This window comes from Typha angustifolia, chromosome 1 (genome assembly GCF_048772165.1).
Source record: "Typha angustifolia cultivar Huaian chromosome 1, ASM4877216v1, whole genome shotgun sequence".
In the NCBI taxonomy this organism is placed as follows: domain Eukaryota; kingdom Viridiplantae; phylum Streptophyta; class Magnoliopsida; order Poales; family Typhaceae; genus Typha; species Typha angustifolia.
In genome coordinates this window covers 6,455,998-6,473,216 of record NC_133239.1, presented here as the reverse complement: position 1 = coordinate 6,473,216, position 17,219 = coordinate 6,455,998, and the positions used below count along the sequence as shown (strand labels likewise).

Here is a 17,219-nt window from a genome sequence, read left to right as displayed (position 1 = left end):
GCTGCTTGCTGCTCAGACACTCCACTGGGAAAACAAATTTTGACATCAGAGTAGTAACATTCACAAAGTTATCAACTTAACTAATAATGAATTAAGAAGCAAACACCTAAAACAGATTTTTAGCATTTAATTTCCAGCATGCATTTGTAGACTTGCTGATCAAGGATGAGATATTCCGTCCATCAGAGATACGTTTGCTATCTATCCAATCAGGTGATCTTCTGTGCCTGAGACAGCATACCAGATCTAAACCATAAGAAATATATTATTAGGGATACACACTTTGACAAGAACTAATGCTCATTTAGCTTATGATAATTGATAGATCTTACAAAAAATCATCAATCATGTCGTACATAAGAAAACATGCCAGCATAAAGCCATTCTACAGTACAGCATCTCATCCAGAATGCCAACTTAAAATCCTGGTGATACTGCTGAATGGAGAATAGAGCCCTAATTCCTGGATTCTGCTGTTAAGATCGTCTGAAAGCATGAGTTCATTGAGGACGATATCTTCTAATGCACCCTCTAACTTTACCTTCGTGCATATGCTGGGGCTCTTGCCAGATCATTTGAACTTACACTACTCATACCACTGTAGGGATTAGTTCCTTCTCCTGTTGCAGCTCCAGCGATCGTAGGAATCTGTGGCCTCCCATAAACATCAGAGTACCCAGCACTGCTCACACCGCTGTATAGATTCGTTACCTCGGATATTGGCCCACTGTTCAGTGGGTTTTGATGTCTTCCATAAGCATTAGAATGGGCGGTAGGGGCACCATAAGCAAAACCAGATTCTGAATAGCCACTAATTTGACCAGAAGTACCTTCACTGTGGCTACCAACTTGGCCATAGCTATAATCTGTGTATCCACTCACTTGTCCTACTGAGGGATATGCAGGAGGTGGATTCGCATAGACACCTCCATAAGAGTTTGTAGCTACACAAAAAATAATTTATAAATCAGAAAAGTTTGAAACTAGATATGGGAAAAAAGATACAGAACTGCACAAAATGAAAATTGAAAAAGGGATAAGTACCATGTGTTCTGTTCTCAGCATTGAGTACCTCGACTCTTAACTTCTCAACTTCTCTAGCCATTGATATTAGGTTCTTCTCCATTCCTTGCATTTGCTCCACTTGCTGCATGTTTGAACCTTTTTCATACTCAAATTCAGCCCTGTTGCACAAGAAATAGAAGAATTACTAACAAGACAACAATAATGAAGAATTTAGTCTTATGAAAGAACATAAAAAAATGGAAATGTTTAGTCACAAGTATTTGGCGGCAGCTAATGAAATGTTGACCTCTTCGCTGATCACAGTCCTTATCTTTGAAAAGAGCAACAGGCCTTATTTCTTACTAGGTATGATGAAAAAGAAGGGAAAAATAAAAACTCCTTGAAGGTGTCCTTGAGGTGATCCATAGCTCCTACAGTGTGGAGAAAATAGTATACAGTCCATGATTTTTCCTTCTTTGTGCCACATTTTGCTCGAATAGTTTAAGCGAAATAGTACATTAGTCTATTCCGAAAATGCACGGACAATTCAAATAGCACGTCGTTTCTATGTCTGACAAATGTCGGACACTTGGAAACTTGTTGGACACATGTCAGACATTAGTGCAACTTAGTGCAAAAATCACAGATTCCTATTGTATTGTAGTAATAATTTGCAATCTTACAAACCTATAAACATAAATATGTAAAGAGAAAATAATGTTAGTCAATTTATTCCCATAATACTAAATTGTATTGTCAAAGTATTAGCATTATGACTTATGACTTGTTATAATATTTGTGACCTTGTAAACACTTTGATTGTCTCTCATGAATAGAATGTACATGCTTGTGTATTTAGTATTTACTTGTAAGTTAGCAAAATACTTCTTAGTTGTATCAATATTATATATAAATTATGTTTTTAGTTATTTATTTTGCCCTGAACGTGTCATATCCTGTTCTTTCAATATTTGTCATATTGTCATGTCTGTATTGCAGCGTATTCGTGTCTGTGTTTCACTGAGCTATTCGAATAGATTTTTATGGAATCTTTTGTATATGTACAAGTGATTAAATCATTCATGGTTCTATGCTTATAATTCTTTTTTTTAATTATTCCACAGAATGGTTTGTTTGAAAAGGGGTTATATGTTCCACGCAAGAAGGACTTTACTTGCTCACATCTGTGATGATATCCTGTCTCTCTTTTCTTGTCCTTCTGTTCTCTTAAAGGTTCCACTCATAAGCAAGATTCCTCAATGTCTAAATGCGTGGGGCTCCCGCTAGTGCATGGGTGGGTGAGAGCAAGATGAATGATGCCTTGCCTCCATTACCAGATAACACTTATAGAGCAATACCATCAGGAACTTCTACAAGAACTCCAGAAAGGAGCTAAACGTATAGGAATGAACGAGAAAAGAAAATTCATATATTTGCTTACCGTAATTTCTGATGCTCCTGCCTCAATCCATCTAGTTCAGCATACATCTCAGGCAAGTTTTTACTAACAAAAGAGAGTTTCTCTAGTTCCTCTGTCACTTGCTGGATTTTGCCACTTAGTTCATCTCTTGCAGCAATTAAGGCCTCTGCCTCCAAATTTGCTTGTTGCAGTTCCTTCCTCAATAACTCACCAGCACGGATATCAGCTTCCATTTTTCCAATCTTCTCTAACAAACCTCTGATTTGGATATCACTCTCTTGGTGGACACCACCAACATGGGCTTGCAGCATATGCAGTTCTTTTTGAGTAGCAACAAGCTCCTGCCTCAAGGTGATATGGCTTACAGCCAACCTTTGGTTTTCTCTTGCAAGGATGTCCATCTCAGCTGCCTGAACTGCAACTTTGTTTTCCAAGATTTCTGGTAGGGGAAGAGACTCTAAGGGGCGTTGATCAGCAAGACCACGCCCAGGAAAAGGGCCATGACGCATCATCCCAGGAGCTTGAATAGGTCGTCCTTCAAATCCTGATGGTATGCGTCCATGGAGAGACATGGTTCTGCTGAAGAAAGGACCCATTTAGCAGTGAAGATTAAAAAGCTACTATACAGTAATGCAGGTGCATTATAAGAAAGATCCATTTTTACATCAAGTTATCAACAATAAAAAATAACCACAAGTTGCAATTAATTAGAGCCTACTCTTTAGCTCTACCTTTGGCAAATTGAAATTAAGCATTGACTGAATGTAAATCTTTCTCAATCCGTTAGGGCTTGAAAATCAAACTTGCCAGCAGGAAACATTTTACATAACATTAATTGTTTAACATAGATATTCTAGATAGTTGGGACTGGAAATATTTTCATTGTGTAGCGATAGATGCAAACTTGCTGCACAAATGGACCATGTATCAGTTTTGGAATTGGGAAAGCTGCCCCAAAAATGATATGTATTTGACCATATAAATTGTATCGGTCATTGTATCGGCTGTCTCAGTATTAGACTATTTTTAAATTATATAGAATTCTAACAAAAATTATAAATAGAGGAAAAATCTAAAATAATTCAGAAAATGACAAGAAAAATAAGAAAAATCACACATCCTCTCTCTCTCTCTCTCTCTCTCTCTCTCTTAGTTACTGTAGTGGCAAAGACAGGGCTACGGTGGCAGGAGGAGAAATGGAAAGAGAGGGGGAGAGTAGAGGGAGAAAAGAGAGGAAAAGAAGATGATCTTGCTGGAAATTACTTGTTACTCACCACTGGTGCTCAACATCATTGCGGCAGGGGAGGGGCGATGGCAGGGTGATGGGGGTGGTGGGGGAGTGAGGGAAAGAAGATAGCTATTATTGGTTTTGGATCTGACACGTTAATACTAGTCTGCTTTGGCCCAATACAAGCGATATTTTAACCCGGACCGAGATTGGCTAAAACTCCAATCCGTAATATCTTCACCCTCAACCAATTTTGTAGTTGTCGTAAGTGGCTCTATTTAAATATGTTAGAACTTACAGCTAAATTCCCAATCCGTGCAGGATGGGGTGCTCTATTCATAGGCACCTATGGTTTAAGTATGTCCCATTTTCCATACAATCAGTTCTCCTAAATTTTACTTTCAGCAGCTCTTCCAATAGATGTACTTGGTTGGCTGAGATGCCCATGAACTACAAATGTCTGAAAAATTCCACTGCTTTTACTTGAGGTGATTCACATCTAGTGAAAGGAAGGCCTCATGTTAATACCTGAGTCTGCTAAAGAAATTTAGCCAAGTCAATGAGCTTGAAAAAAGATGCTCCTCTTGTGGATGAATTTTGGTCCAACTAAGGCATTACTGATCAAGTCCCTACTCAAGATATAGGCATATATAAGGCTTCAGATGGACATGGAATCACCTAGACTATAAGCAGAAATCTGAGTGGCAGGCTGGTGGGGACCTATATAAAAAGTGAGAAAACATATCCATTATAAGCTATCATAGTCTAGATGTGTAGGATACCTACAGGATGGCTATTACAAAATAGTAGCATTTAGTTGCGCTATGAATAATTGGATTAGCGTGTGAGAGGTGACCCTAAATTTTGTTTTGACTGTAACACCCCCTTTAATAAAAAGAAAAAAAAAGAAAGAAAAAATTCTCAGTGCACGTACACTCTTTCCCCACCTGCAGCACACATGCCAAATGTGTGTGCTGCCTCCCCTCACCTCTTCCCCACCTCTCGCAAGTAGTTATGAGAGGTTGAGAAAATTTTGCCTCATCGGAGTGGAGTTCGGACTCCACTCCCTTCACATCACCTCCCCTAAAAAACCTTAGCCCTCCTTTACCTAAGAAATTTTTGTAACTAGCCACCTCCTCCCCATTGCCTTCCTCTTTCTCTCTTTTTTGTGCAGCTAAAGAACCCGATGATGGTCGTAGACCACTAGAGCATCGTGCTGACCAAATCAAACCCCCAATCCAATTTGCAAATAGTCCCCTATCCCTCATAGTTAATATGAATTTCATGATAAATCATAGTTAAATCGTGGCTTTACTGTTTTTGTCTTTGCCGGAGGAATTCACTGGTCAGCGACTTCAGGTTGATAGCCCACTGGTTAGGAAAGTTCCGCCGCGTCACCATCTATGGGTGCCATATTTGGGTACCCACGAGGTGTATGCGTATCTTGGGTTGTGATGTAAATCAGGTTAGATCGGATCGCATCATGAGGATATTGAGTTTAATGGATTGAGTCTATTTATCTTTTAATTGATTTATACTTATGTAAGCTCTTAAGACAAGTTTAGTTAAGTCATGTAAGCCACTAAGACAAGTTCAATTAAATCACATAAAACACTAAGGCAAGTTTAATTAAATTATGTAAGCCTCTAAGGTAAGTCTTAATTCGAGTTGTATAAACCTTTTGGACTAAATCCGAGTATGACTAATTATATCCGACCTCTATATGTAGAGAGACCGGGCTTCTTTGTTTATTCATCTAAGCATTGAAAAATTATTTTAGTCCTGAATTTATCTTAGGTGTAAGAGTAATATAATTTAGGAGTAGAAGTTAATCATAGCCATTTTTTTCCTAGGAGTAGATTTAAGTTAGAAACCTTAATTCTATTTTCAACCCATAGCCACCATCACCTTCACAAGCCATCCTACCTTACGGCCGTCCACCACCACCCTTGGCTGTCCGTTACCCTTTGAGGACCAGCGTAATGTCGAATATTTATCGTTCTACCCTATTCTAACCTTGCTCCGCTATTTTAATTATATCTTTTTATCCAAAGATTCGATTGACGTGAAACCAGAGCTATTAGAACCCTATCTCGTGAGGCCATTACAGCCTAAATTTTTATAATTTTTTTACGTCCGGATCGATCCAGATTTGGTTCGTAACAGGTTGTGTGCGATTAATATAGATAGTGGTGGCCTCGTTCTAACCCAAGTCAACCTTGTCGACTTTGGGAAGCAGAGTAGCTTGGCAGCCGATGATCACCATCACCAACAGCATCTTCAACCTTCCTCTGTCTTCTTCTCTAGGAAGAAGGCAGAGCTAGGTATGGGGTTAGACCAAATCCTCACCAGCTCGTGATGGGATACGGGGTAGAGCACATGCCCGTAGCCAACACCTAATTTCTGGGTGGCCTATGGGGTGAGCCGCAGCAGCCCACACCTGTAGCTAGCGTGAGCCCACTCCACTCAATCTTTGGGTGGCTATAGGGTAGGTTGTAGCCTATGAAGCACGGACATCTATATTTAGGAGAGGTGCCCCTGTCGGACATGTGTTAGACACGGCCATGCATGGGACACGTGTCTAACACGGATTAGAAGCATCTTGATTTTAAAAAATAAAAATTAAAAATAAGACACCATGTGGACACGGTTTGGACACGGTGTGCTGTTATTGGGCAAAACGAGTTGGGTTTGAATTGTTTTTTATTGACCTAGATCCAAACCTTAAACTAAATAATCAAACCCTTACTCAACCCCAATCAACACCCCTTAGCCCTAAAAAATTCCCAAATGCTCACCTAAAACCCTCGAGCGGAAGAAGGCAGTGCAACGATGACAATGACTGGTTGAGCAAGTCGAAGGCGACAATCGGCTGAAAACGACAAGTGCTTTGAGCACAACGAGGGCGATGGGTTGCTGAGCACAACGAGGGCGACGGGTTGCTGAGCACGGCAAGGGCGATGGGCTACTGAGCACGGCGAGGTTCTCTCTCTCTCTCTCTCTCTGCCTTTCTAGCTCTCTACTCTCCTTTAAACCCTTTCAATCTTTTATGTTTGTTTAATTTTTTATACCGATAGGACTTAAATTTAAATTTTTGTTAGTTATTTTAGTTCTAATTAGTGTGATAAACTAATAATGTGATAGATTGATAGGCAAAAAAATTAAGAGTTAAATTGTTAGATTGCAAACTTTACTAAATTTTTAGATAAACCGATAAAATGATAATGTGATGGCTTGATGTATGTGTATTTTAGACTATTAGATTGCAAACTTTTATTTTAGATGTATCAATAATTATATATTGTTTATTTATTTATTTTGCTCTATCCTATGCTATGTTCCTGTTCTATATTTCCAAATTTTGTCATGTCTGTGTCCCGTCTCCGTGCTTCATTGGCCACAACCTATGCCCATAACCAGCCGTGGGCCGGGCCTTTTGAGCCTAGTCCACCCAACCCTCTAGGTGGGCTACGGGGTGGACCGTAGCCCACATCGTAGCCAATTTTTTTTCCCCTTAGCTTAGTTGGATTGCTCATCTATTTATGCATAGGCTTAACTAATCCAAACCTGTGGGTCATAGTTTGGCCCATTTGCAGTTTTTATTCTTTTTATTTTACTTTTATTTCTCCTATAAATTATTTTTCTTTCCATAGAAATTATACTTTTTCCTTCATCATTTAATTAACCTAAATTTAAGAAGATACATAAACTAAATTGGGAGGTTTAGACTTATAAATTCTTATAATTTTGGTACTAATGTTTTTGACAATTGTAGCTAGGTATAATTCAAATTTTACTATCGATGACCCAATTTAATTAATATAAAATAATACTATAAATAGGGAAGAGTAAATGCAAGACCAAGTCAAACCTAAAAAATCAAACTTAATTTATGCAATAAGATAGTTCTATAAGTTCGTCTTTCTTATATATTGTTTTATTTTTCTATAAATTATTAGGCCCTTTATCGTGCAAGGAGGATCTCGAGCTCAGAAGGAGCCTAATTGTTAAAGAGTTAAGCAGATTCTAAATATATTTCAGGCGAGTTAGATCTTAAGTTAATCTACGAGCAATGTAATTATTGTGATGATAATTATTTTATGTATTATTACTTAATTTTGCATGCATGAGAATTGGTACTTAATTATTAATTATTTACAACTTATCGCTTTATTCATGGTAGACTCCATGCTAATTATGACACATGTTAACTTGATGATCATGATGTAAATAAGGTAATAGGAGATGTGGCACCATATGCACATATTATTATTAGTCTATTCCAAACTATGCAGTCCTCTTTTACTCACTTAGCCCGAGGTTAAAGATGAAGTGTATTGTATAGTATTATTATATTAGCAATCTACACCTAAAGTTGATAACTTGTGGAGCATTTAGGTAATTACACAACCTTGCTTGAAGACTAGACTAGGATAATAGTAAAAAGATTCTTGAGAGATAGGGTTATAGCTCTAGCAATACCCGATGATGCAAGGGTATTAGCGTCCCTTGAGCTGTAGACTCTTTTCTACTCTATCCGATGATTCGGCTACAAATAATAATTTTGTTGTGTGTGATAATTTACTAGAGCAGTGATGATGATGATGTTGGGATATGCGTCTACGACTGGGGTCCTTAGTCTAATGGTCACAGACAACTAATCATATGTAATGTCGCCAGACATGTATAGGCGATACTGTTAGATGACTATTCTTCCATATTATTATGTTTGCTATGTGGATTATGATATTATTGATATATTTTCTATATGGTTTATAATACATTGTGAGTTATCTTGATGATATAAGAAGTTGTTCTATGTTATGATGTTATTATGTGCTACCGTGTCTTATGATTAAATAAAAATTCATTATAAATTACATTGAACATAATTATCTCGATATGTTGATAATTATAGGCATGCATTAATACTTATTAGGCATTACATTGTTCATAGACTATTATTGAATTATATTTACTAGGCTTTATGCTCACCATCTTTTTGGTGGAAATATTTCAAAATTAGAGAGAGAGGATGCAAATATCGAGTAGCAAATTTTTTTTTTTAAAATTAGAGTTGTTTATGCTTATTCTATTTATTCCTAAGTGGATTTAGACCTTACGAGAGTTTTTATGTTTTAAATTTATATATAAACATGTATTTCTGGAGGCTTGTTGAGACTTGTGATACTAGTATTTTTTTTGGATTATTTTAATTGGATTGCTATGGTATTTTAGACTTATCTTAGATAATTTATGAGAATATTATACTGACAGGTTATATGAAAGTCATGTAGATTTTTCCAAGTAAAAAATATGTGATTTTTGGAGGTGGACGTTTCATTGACAATCAATAGGCATTAAAGGTTGAAATTAAGCAAGAAAAAGTAGTCACTTGCCAACTTAAATGTATAATGCAACTACCTCACCCTCTTTCATATTATCACATCATTAGACAACAACCAATAGAAAGGCAGAAAGAAAAATTATAAACAAGAAGGATATAGAAAACACGGAGAAGCAAATATTATGCAGCTCACAAGATTGACTTCTCAAAATAGTGATTCAAGAAATTGCAGATGCTATGTTTGAAGAAAAAGTAGGGTTTATTTTGTTCAAAATAAATTTCCTTGCTTGATCAAAGCAGTAACTAATGCAAATGGTTAATGTTTCAAAGTTTCAATCCATAATAAGTGTTACCATTGAATTTATGTCTCATAGATTTTCCAGTAAGGCAATAACATTTACATTCAAAACTGTCCAAACTAAAAGCAGAATGATAGGAAATTATATGAACTATGAAGGAAAGAGATTAGGGAGGAAAGGGAAGAAATGAGTAAAAAGAGATAGATATCTTACTTAGGTACTTTTGGTCATGGTTTAATGTTTCAGCCAACACAGAGCATTCTAGCCGAAACTTAATCAAAAGAAAGCCAGAAACTCATTATGCAAGGCCAAAACCGTTGTTGCTGATTTAGACATTACTTTCCAACCTCATCAATAAAAAATGATCTGTTTCGGCCCAAATGTTTCATTTTCTCCAAGGGTCAAAACTGAAGATGGCTGAAACTGAAACCAATCTGTTTCTTATGGCATTTACAGTTTCTATTGGGTAATCAATTATTTATAATTTTATAAAATTATAAGTATCAAATGTCATAGGTGACCAAATTTACCCATCTATTTTTGCATAATTTGTTCCAGCACTCTTTTTTTCCTCTTATAGCACTCGACAACTATTTAAATGTTCTAAAACAAAGATATCCACGGAGGATGGTTCATTTGAGCTCTAGTTGGCTACCTCCCTTATTTGATTGATTGCTTTCAGGCTAATTTTGGACCTAATTAATTTCATAAATACCCAATACAAATAAGAGGATAAACTCTTGTATTCACCTATTCCCCAATTAATTGAATTTTAATCTCTAATTTTAATGCTGAAAATGTGACCTTCAATTTCTGATCCAAACTCCAATAGATTGAAGCAAGATTGCCAACAATTGATAGGTGACTAACAATGATTGAGTTATAACCAACTATCTCCCAAGCCAACTCATTTTTTGGCAGTTTTTTCTCTCCTCTTTCTTCTCTGAATCTCCTTTCTTTTTCTTGCAAATCTGATAGTTGATAGGTCAAGTCAGTTAGCAACAGTCACCTCTGTCATTAATTTAGTCGCACGGCCACCTTTGCAGGGGATGGGCTGAGGCACATCTGCCAAGTAATTCTTCGAGTCCTTCAATGAAATTTTTCTTTAGATTCACTTTGTGGAGGTTTCATATCATGATTCTAACAGCTATGACATGCCATAACAATAATAGAAACAACATTAATGATTTATCTCAACATTATTACTCTTTGAGCAAGTAGGGGTGAAAATGGATTGGATACAGATTAGGATGGCACTCCACTGACATTCGAATCCTGCTCTGAATACTAATTTGGCTAAATATACTAGACATATAATAAAATTCAAAGCCATATCTGCACTAAATGGATATAGATATAAATTGGATAAGAACTAGATTTTAACCAGATCGGGATATATATTGGATAAGTACTGGATTTTAACAGATTTATGAACCACTATTTAATATTCGTCCTTTCTTAAAATACCTTGAATGATGATCTAAACCAAATAAATCATCACAATTTTGTTGGGGATTTTCTTTTCTATTGCATTATTTTAAATAGTCAACATGGTTTTTAATTCCATCGTCAGTTAAACATCTAGCATACCATCAGAGAATACAAAAAATCTATTCAACTGCGTCATGAGCTATAACTTACTGTTTGTAGGGTCACACTGCAATGACAGTCTCAATAAGGATGGCCATTATCCCGTACTTACCCGATAATGCAGTCCCAATCTAAACTACCTTGTTTTCTTAAAATTTCTTGGTTATCTACTGATGAACTTTACTCAGTCTCAGTGTAGTGTATGAATTCGAAAAGAAACAAATATATATTCCGATTGCGTCGTATTGTTTTCCTGGATTCCAACTTTGGGCAGACAATTACTAGTTTATCTCTGAAATAATTAAGGTTCACCTCAAAATTAAGAGGATCCCAAGCACAATGACACAAAAATGTGACTACTGAGATCTGAACCTAGAAAGAGGAAAGGAGAAGGAGAGATCGGAGAACACGAAAGGAGAGACCATACCGGAGTGGTAGGCGACGGCAACGCCTTGGGCTGGAGGTCGGAGCCGTGGGCGACGGCGACCGCGACGACGATAGCTTGGGAGATGGGAATTGGTAAAGGATGGTCGATATCTCTACGGAGGCCTTTGTGGAGTCGAGGGAGATCGGGTCCGGGGTCCACTTATAAAATGGTTCACTGCCTAAACATCAAATTTTAATTTTTTATAATTTAGTTCTGTACCCAGCTACCGCTTTGTTTTGAGTTCAGGGATCCTAAACTAGTTCAGGAACCTAATCTAGTTCAGGAACTAAATACTAAAATAATTTTTTTTCTTAATTGATTGAGTTCAGTCCTCAATAAATAATTAAATAATAATATATAAATTTTAATATTATTTCAATTTGATTATGATTTTACTCTTAAGATGACTTATATCTATCAATTTTATGTCTCGTTAATCTTATCTCTCCTCTCTTACAAAATACTCAAATATTTTATATTGTAAATATTATGTCCTTATATACGATTCGAACTTCATCGATGTCGTCTCGAGTATGGATATATTTTATGAGTATATTTTCTTAATTGTTTTAGTATTTTGATCAGAGAAAAATAAGTTTTCTGTAGGTCGTATTCGAACGCGGGTGGGTGCATTCGAAAGTGCTTACGAATGTCTACATCAAGTTCGCAAAAATAGAGAACGCGAAATGTGCGTTTGCACGCAATCGGGCGCATCCGAACGCTTGCATCAGGTTTGCATCGACAAATAACGCTTTTTATGCGTTCGAATATGGTCGGTGAAAATTCATTGTTTCTAGGGTTAATAATAGTCATTTTTGAATTGTTTAGTTAGCCTCTAAAGGTGTGGATGGCAATCAAGGAGGCATTATGGAATGAATTGAGTTTTGCCCTAATCTTCTTCTTCTTCTTCTCTCTCGTTACCTCATTCTACGGCTTCGCCGTTTTTAGCCTTCCTCGACCGGCCACTCACCCTAGTCCCTTAGCGGCGGCCCACTCCCCCTTTTCTTCAAATCTATCTACCCTTACCCTAACCCTTTCATCATCTATATTCCCTCCATCACCACTTTACCCACTAGTGCCACTCCATTACCATTGGCTTACCACCATCCATCATCACCTAGGATCTTCTGCCTCCATCCACAGATCCATAGTCGGTCTCCCTGACATTCGTCTACTTATTTGACGATATCTCAAAATCTCGCTATTTGATTTCCGTGAAATTAGATTCGTTAGAATGCTCTTTTCTAGGGAAACAACATATCAAAATTTCATGTTGATCTGACAGCTATAACTTTCAGAATCCTTTTTCAAAGTTTCGTGCTAAATCCTGTCCAGATCTGAAAATGGGATAGATCAAATCTTAGCCCAAGGAGAGATTGTATGAAGAGTGGTATCAAAGCCACCGTTTCTCTGACACGCGCTTTCGATAACGACAACCAAAGCCATGGCTGCACGGCAAAACAAGGAGAGCGAGATCTCCCCAATAGAGGAGGGGGAAAAGGTTGTAGGAATTTCCACCCGCGAAACTGCCCGACTGAACCCAAATACGAAAGAGCCTAGCATTCAAGTCATGATTGGGTCTCATTCCGAAAAATGGCCATCAATAATCAAATGATGATGGAGTGATGCGAGAAATACGGGCGACAAGAGAAGCTATGGCAATCGGAAATGCACCAACGAACCCCCGACGTGAGTCTACCACCATAAACTTGTCGCCATCAGTTTAGAATCTTCACTAGCAAGAACCTCTACTGCCACAACCCTATGGGTGGAGACAAGCAAGGATGGTTCCACCAGGCCAAGTTGCGGGTGAGCCCGTCTAATGAGCAAACCTAAATGGAGATCATCTTAGAGATCTAGACCCTTGGGCGGAGCAATAAAAATCAGAATTGCGTCGAGTTAACATAAACCAAAGGAGGGATCATCAACCATTCATGGTGCATCCTCCTTAGGTTAGACAAGAGCTTGGATATGATCTAGACTAAGACAATGGTATCTGTGGGCGAACTGTGCGTCTCAAATTTTCCAAGTTCAAAAGTGGTGACCCGATCGATTAGTTATATAAGGCGAAACAATTCTTCGCGTACCAAGGTACAGCGGAAAAATATAAGGTGACGCTTGTGAGCTTCCACCTTGAAGATGTGACACTTCATTTGTTTCGGGCAGCCAATGCCCAAGATACGATTGGAAGTTGGGCCAATTTCTACATCGATATTACGCGGCAATTTGGAGTGTTGGGGGGTATGAAGATTTTGATATTCTCCTCTCAAAGACTGTGCAAAGGACCATGGTTGGAGCATACCAAGAAGAATTTGAGAGGATAAGTAGCTGTTGCCAATCTCCTTGGACTGATCAATAATTTTGCAGCACTTTCATCTCGGGACTACAGGGAGACATACAAGCCGACGTGAGGGCTTTAAGGCCTTCGAGGATGCAGTACTAATGGAAGACAAGCATTAAGCAATGAAGCTACACCTCAAACAAAGCTGGGTGAGCCAAGATAGTCGCAACCCAATTTGGGCCTACCAGAGCGGCAAGGAATGCAGTCGGCGTACCAAGAGCTGCTACTACAATGGTGCCTCCTCAAGCACCCTTAAGACCCTTCCAAGATGTGAAGTATGCACCTAGAGGTCTAGGTCGAACAGTCACACCTGCTCAAGTGGAGCAACGAAGAGTCAAAGGCCAATGCTTTCGCTGTGATAAAAAGTTCGTACCTGGTGCTGCGCTAAACCGATAGGATCGGTGATGTTAATAGATGGATTAGAGGAAGCGGAGGATGAGGTTGTAACTGAAGATGAAGGCGTGGCTAAACAGCAAGAAGGAGTAGCAGAGGAGCGGCCCGTGGAAGACATTATGGCCAAAATCTTCCTCCACGCCTATTCCAGGACAGCCGCACCAAAGACCTTATGGGTGAATAGTGTAGTCAAGAAAATCATAGTGAGAATCTTGATCGACACCGGGTCCACCCACAACTTCATTGACAAGAGACTTTTTAGGAAGATTGGGCTTGAGTTAGAATCCATGGACGGGTTTGATGTGATGATCGGAGATGGCACCACATTGTGGGCAGATTTTATTTGTGGAGGTGTGGAGTTGAAGGTGTAAGGCTAAACTTTCACATTACATCTTTATCCGTTGGCATTGCGAGGTGCCGACATTGTCTTAAGGACTTAATGGCTTCGAAGCTTAGGGCACGTGACATTTGACTTTACAAACCTCACACTCACATTTTGGAGGAATGACCGGAGAGTGATGCTGGACGGAAATCATCCACGACAAAACCAACGTTGCAACCGCTGTTTGAACTCCCATGTGTAGGGGATGCAAGTGAGCTCGCTTCTTTCTCAGCGCTCACTTTTTCCTTCTTCTCAAATCTACGGAGAGCTAGCGCGGAGGATAGTGATCTGGTTTGACTCATAGAGGAGCTGAGAGAGAACCCCTCAAGCCATCCTAAGCATGAGGACCGTGACGGGTTGGTACTCAAGCGCGGATGGATCAAGGTACCCGGGGATGAAGGGCTACAAAGACTCTTGATAGCACACTTCCATGATACCCCTGTAGCAGGCCATGAAGGGGTCTTATGCACCTACAAGCGGCTGGCTCAAAGCTGTACATGGATAGCGATGAAGTCGAACGTGAAGAAATATGTGCGTGAATGCTAAGTCTGCCAACAAGCCAAATCGAAGATGCTTAAACCAAGCGAGCTATTGCAACCACTGCCTATACCGGAGCATATTTGGGAGGACATCTCTATGGACTTCATCGAGGGGCTACCAGAGAGGTTCGAGGCCAATCAATGGTGTTCGTTGTGGTGGATAGGCTGAGCAAATACGCTCATTTCATAGCACTAATGTACTCGTTTTCAGCGAAGAAGGTTGCTAAAATTTTTGTTCAGGAAGTGGCGCGCTTGCATAGGATGCCTAGGACAATTGTGTCAGACCGGGATCGCATCTTCATCAGCAAGTTTTGGTCCGAGTTCTTCAAATTGCAAGGGACTCGAGTCAACCTTAGTTCAACGTATCACACCGAGATAGATGGCCAAACCGAGATAGTGAATCGCGGACTAAAGCAATACTTGTGTTGCTTTGTGGCGGACCGACCAAAGGATTGGGTCAAATTCCTTCCATAGGCTGAGTGGTCCTGCAATATAGCTCACCACTCTAGCATTGGCATGACCCTCTTTGAGGCGGTCTATGGATGCACTCCCCCTGTCTTGCATGCTTATGATAGACTCGTAGTGGCGGATTGGACCGAGCTCGACTTGGAACTTGCGGACCGAGATGAAACCTTCAGACGGCTCAAGATTCACCTAGCATCAGCCCAAAACCGCATGAAGCAGACTCACGACAAAAGCCGACGTGAGTGAGAGTTTGAGGTAGATCAGTTGGTGTTCGCTCGAGCTCAATCGTATCGATAATCCACATTGAGGCCGATTTTGAACCATAAGCTAGGTCATAAATACTACGGGCCGTATCGAGTGCTACAATGAATCGGACTAGTAGCTTACCGGTTGGACCTACCTGAGAGAACTCGGATTCATCCGGTTTTCCACATGTTGTCATTGAAGGCCCAAATCGGGCCTAAACATGTGGTGGGTTCAGCCTTGCCCGAACCAATAGAGGAAGATAGCCCACCTGAACCGATCCAAGTCTTAGGCTATAGGAGAAGATGCCATCGATCCAAATTGGAGACAAAAGTGTTGATCGAGTAGCTAGGCAAGCCCACTAACGAGTCTACTTGGGAGCTCGAGTCAGATATCATGAATCGCTTTCCCAATTTCACACCTTAAGGACAAGGTTGCGGAAAGTATGGTGGATTGATACAATTCGGACTTTACCGATGTCATCTCGAGTATGGATACATTTTATGAGTGTCTTTTCTTAATTATTTTAGTATTTTGATCAGAGAAAAATAAGTTTTCTGTAGGTTGCGTTTGAACCCGAGTGAGTGCGTTCAAACGTGCTTGCGAATGCCTGCATTAGGTTTACAAAAACCTAGAACACGAAATATGCGTTCGAACGCAATTGGGCGGGTTCAAACGCCTGTATCAGGTTTGTATCAACAAAGAACACTTTTTGTGCATTCGAATGCGGTCGGTGAAAATCCACTATTTCTAGGGTTAATAATTGTCATTTTTGAATTGTTTGGTTAGCCTCTAAAGGTATAGATGGCAACCAAGGAGGCATTATGGAATGAATTGAGTTTTGCCTTAATCTTCTTCTTCCTCTTCTTCTTCTCTCTCGTTCCCTCATTCCACGGCTCCGTCACTTCTAGCCTCCCTCGACCGGCTACTCACCTTAATCCCTTAAGGGCGGCCTACTCCTCCCCCCTTTTCAAATCTATCTACCCCTATCCTAACCCTTTCATCATCCATATTCCCTTCGTCACCACGTTACCTACCGGTGCCACCCCATTATCGTCGGCCTACCAGCATCCATCATCACTTAGGATCTCGTGCCTCTATCCATAGATCTATAGTCGGTCTCTCTGATGTTTGTCTACTTATTTGACAATATTTTGAGATCCCGCCGTCTGATTTTCCTAAAATTAGAGTCGTTGGAAAGCTCTTTTCCAGGGCTATAATATATCAAAATTTCACATTGATCCGACTGCTATAACTTTCGAAATTCTTTTTCAAAATTTCATGCTAGATTCCATCCAGATTTAAAAACGAGATAGATCAAGGGGAGATTGTATCAACCTAAACATAAAATAAAAATTATCAAAGAAAAAGTGTAAAATAATTTGAGTAGATAAAATATAATTATTTTAAAAGCATTTACTAATAATACCATTTAATATAGGTTTAATAAATAATTATATAAAATAAAAGTAACTCGTTGATTAGGGTGTTAAAGAAAAAGTTGGCCATAATTATCGGTATACCGGCTTGAAAGAGAAGC

The 17,219-nt window shown here is 39.1% G+C and overlaps 1 protein-coding gene across 3 annotated transcripts; it reads right to left on the bottom strand.

Moving 5' to 3' along the window:
- Positions 1–282: 282 nt before the first annotated feature.
- Positions 283–11,464, bottom strand: LOC140766359 (protein FLX-like 4). 3 transcript variants are annotated; one of them, XM_073105770.1, is made up of 5 exons: positions 11,317–11,447; positions 10,309–10,386; positions 2,447–3,001; positions 1,045–1,184; positions 283–944 (listed from the first exon to the last, which is right to left on the bottom strand). In XM_073105770.1, exons 3-5 carry the CDS (start codon positions 2,995–2,997, stop codon positions 538–540), a joined length of 1,098 nt encoding a protein of 365 aa, XP_072961871.1. In that variant the 5' UTR covers positions 2,998–3,001; positions 10,309–10,386; positions 11,317–11,447; the 3' UTR covers positions 283–537. The 3 variants fall into 3 exon arrangements, with proteins under 3 accessions (XP_072961871.1, XP_072961870.1, XP_072961869.1); XM_073105769.1 differs by lacking the exon at positions 10,309–10,386 and having other exon boundaries at positions 2,447–3,004; positions 11,317–11,464; XM_073105768.1 differs by lacking the exon at positions 10,309–10,386 and having other exon boundaries at positions 11,317–11,464.
- Positions 11,465–17,219: the final 5,755 nt, after the last annotated feature.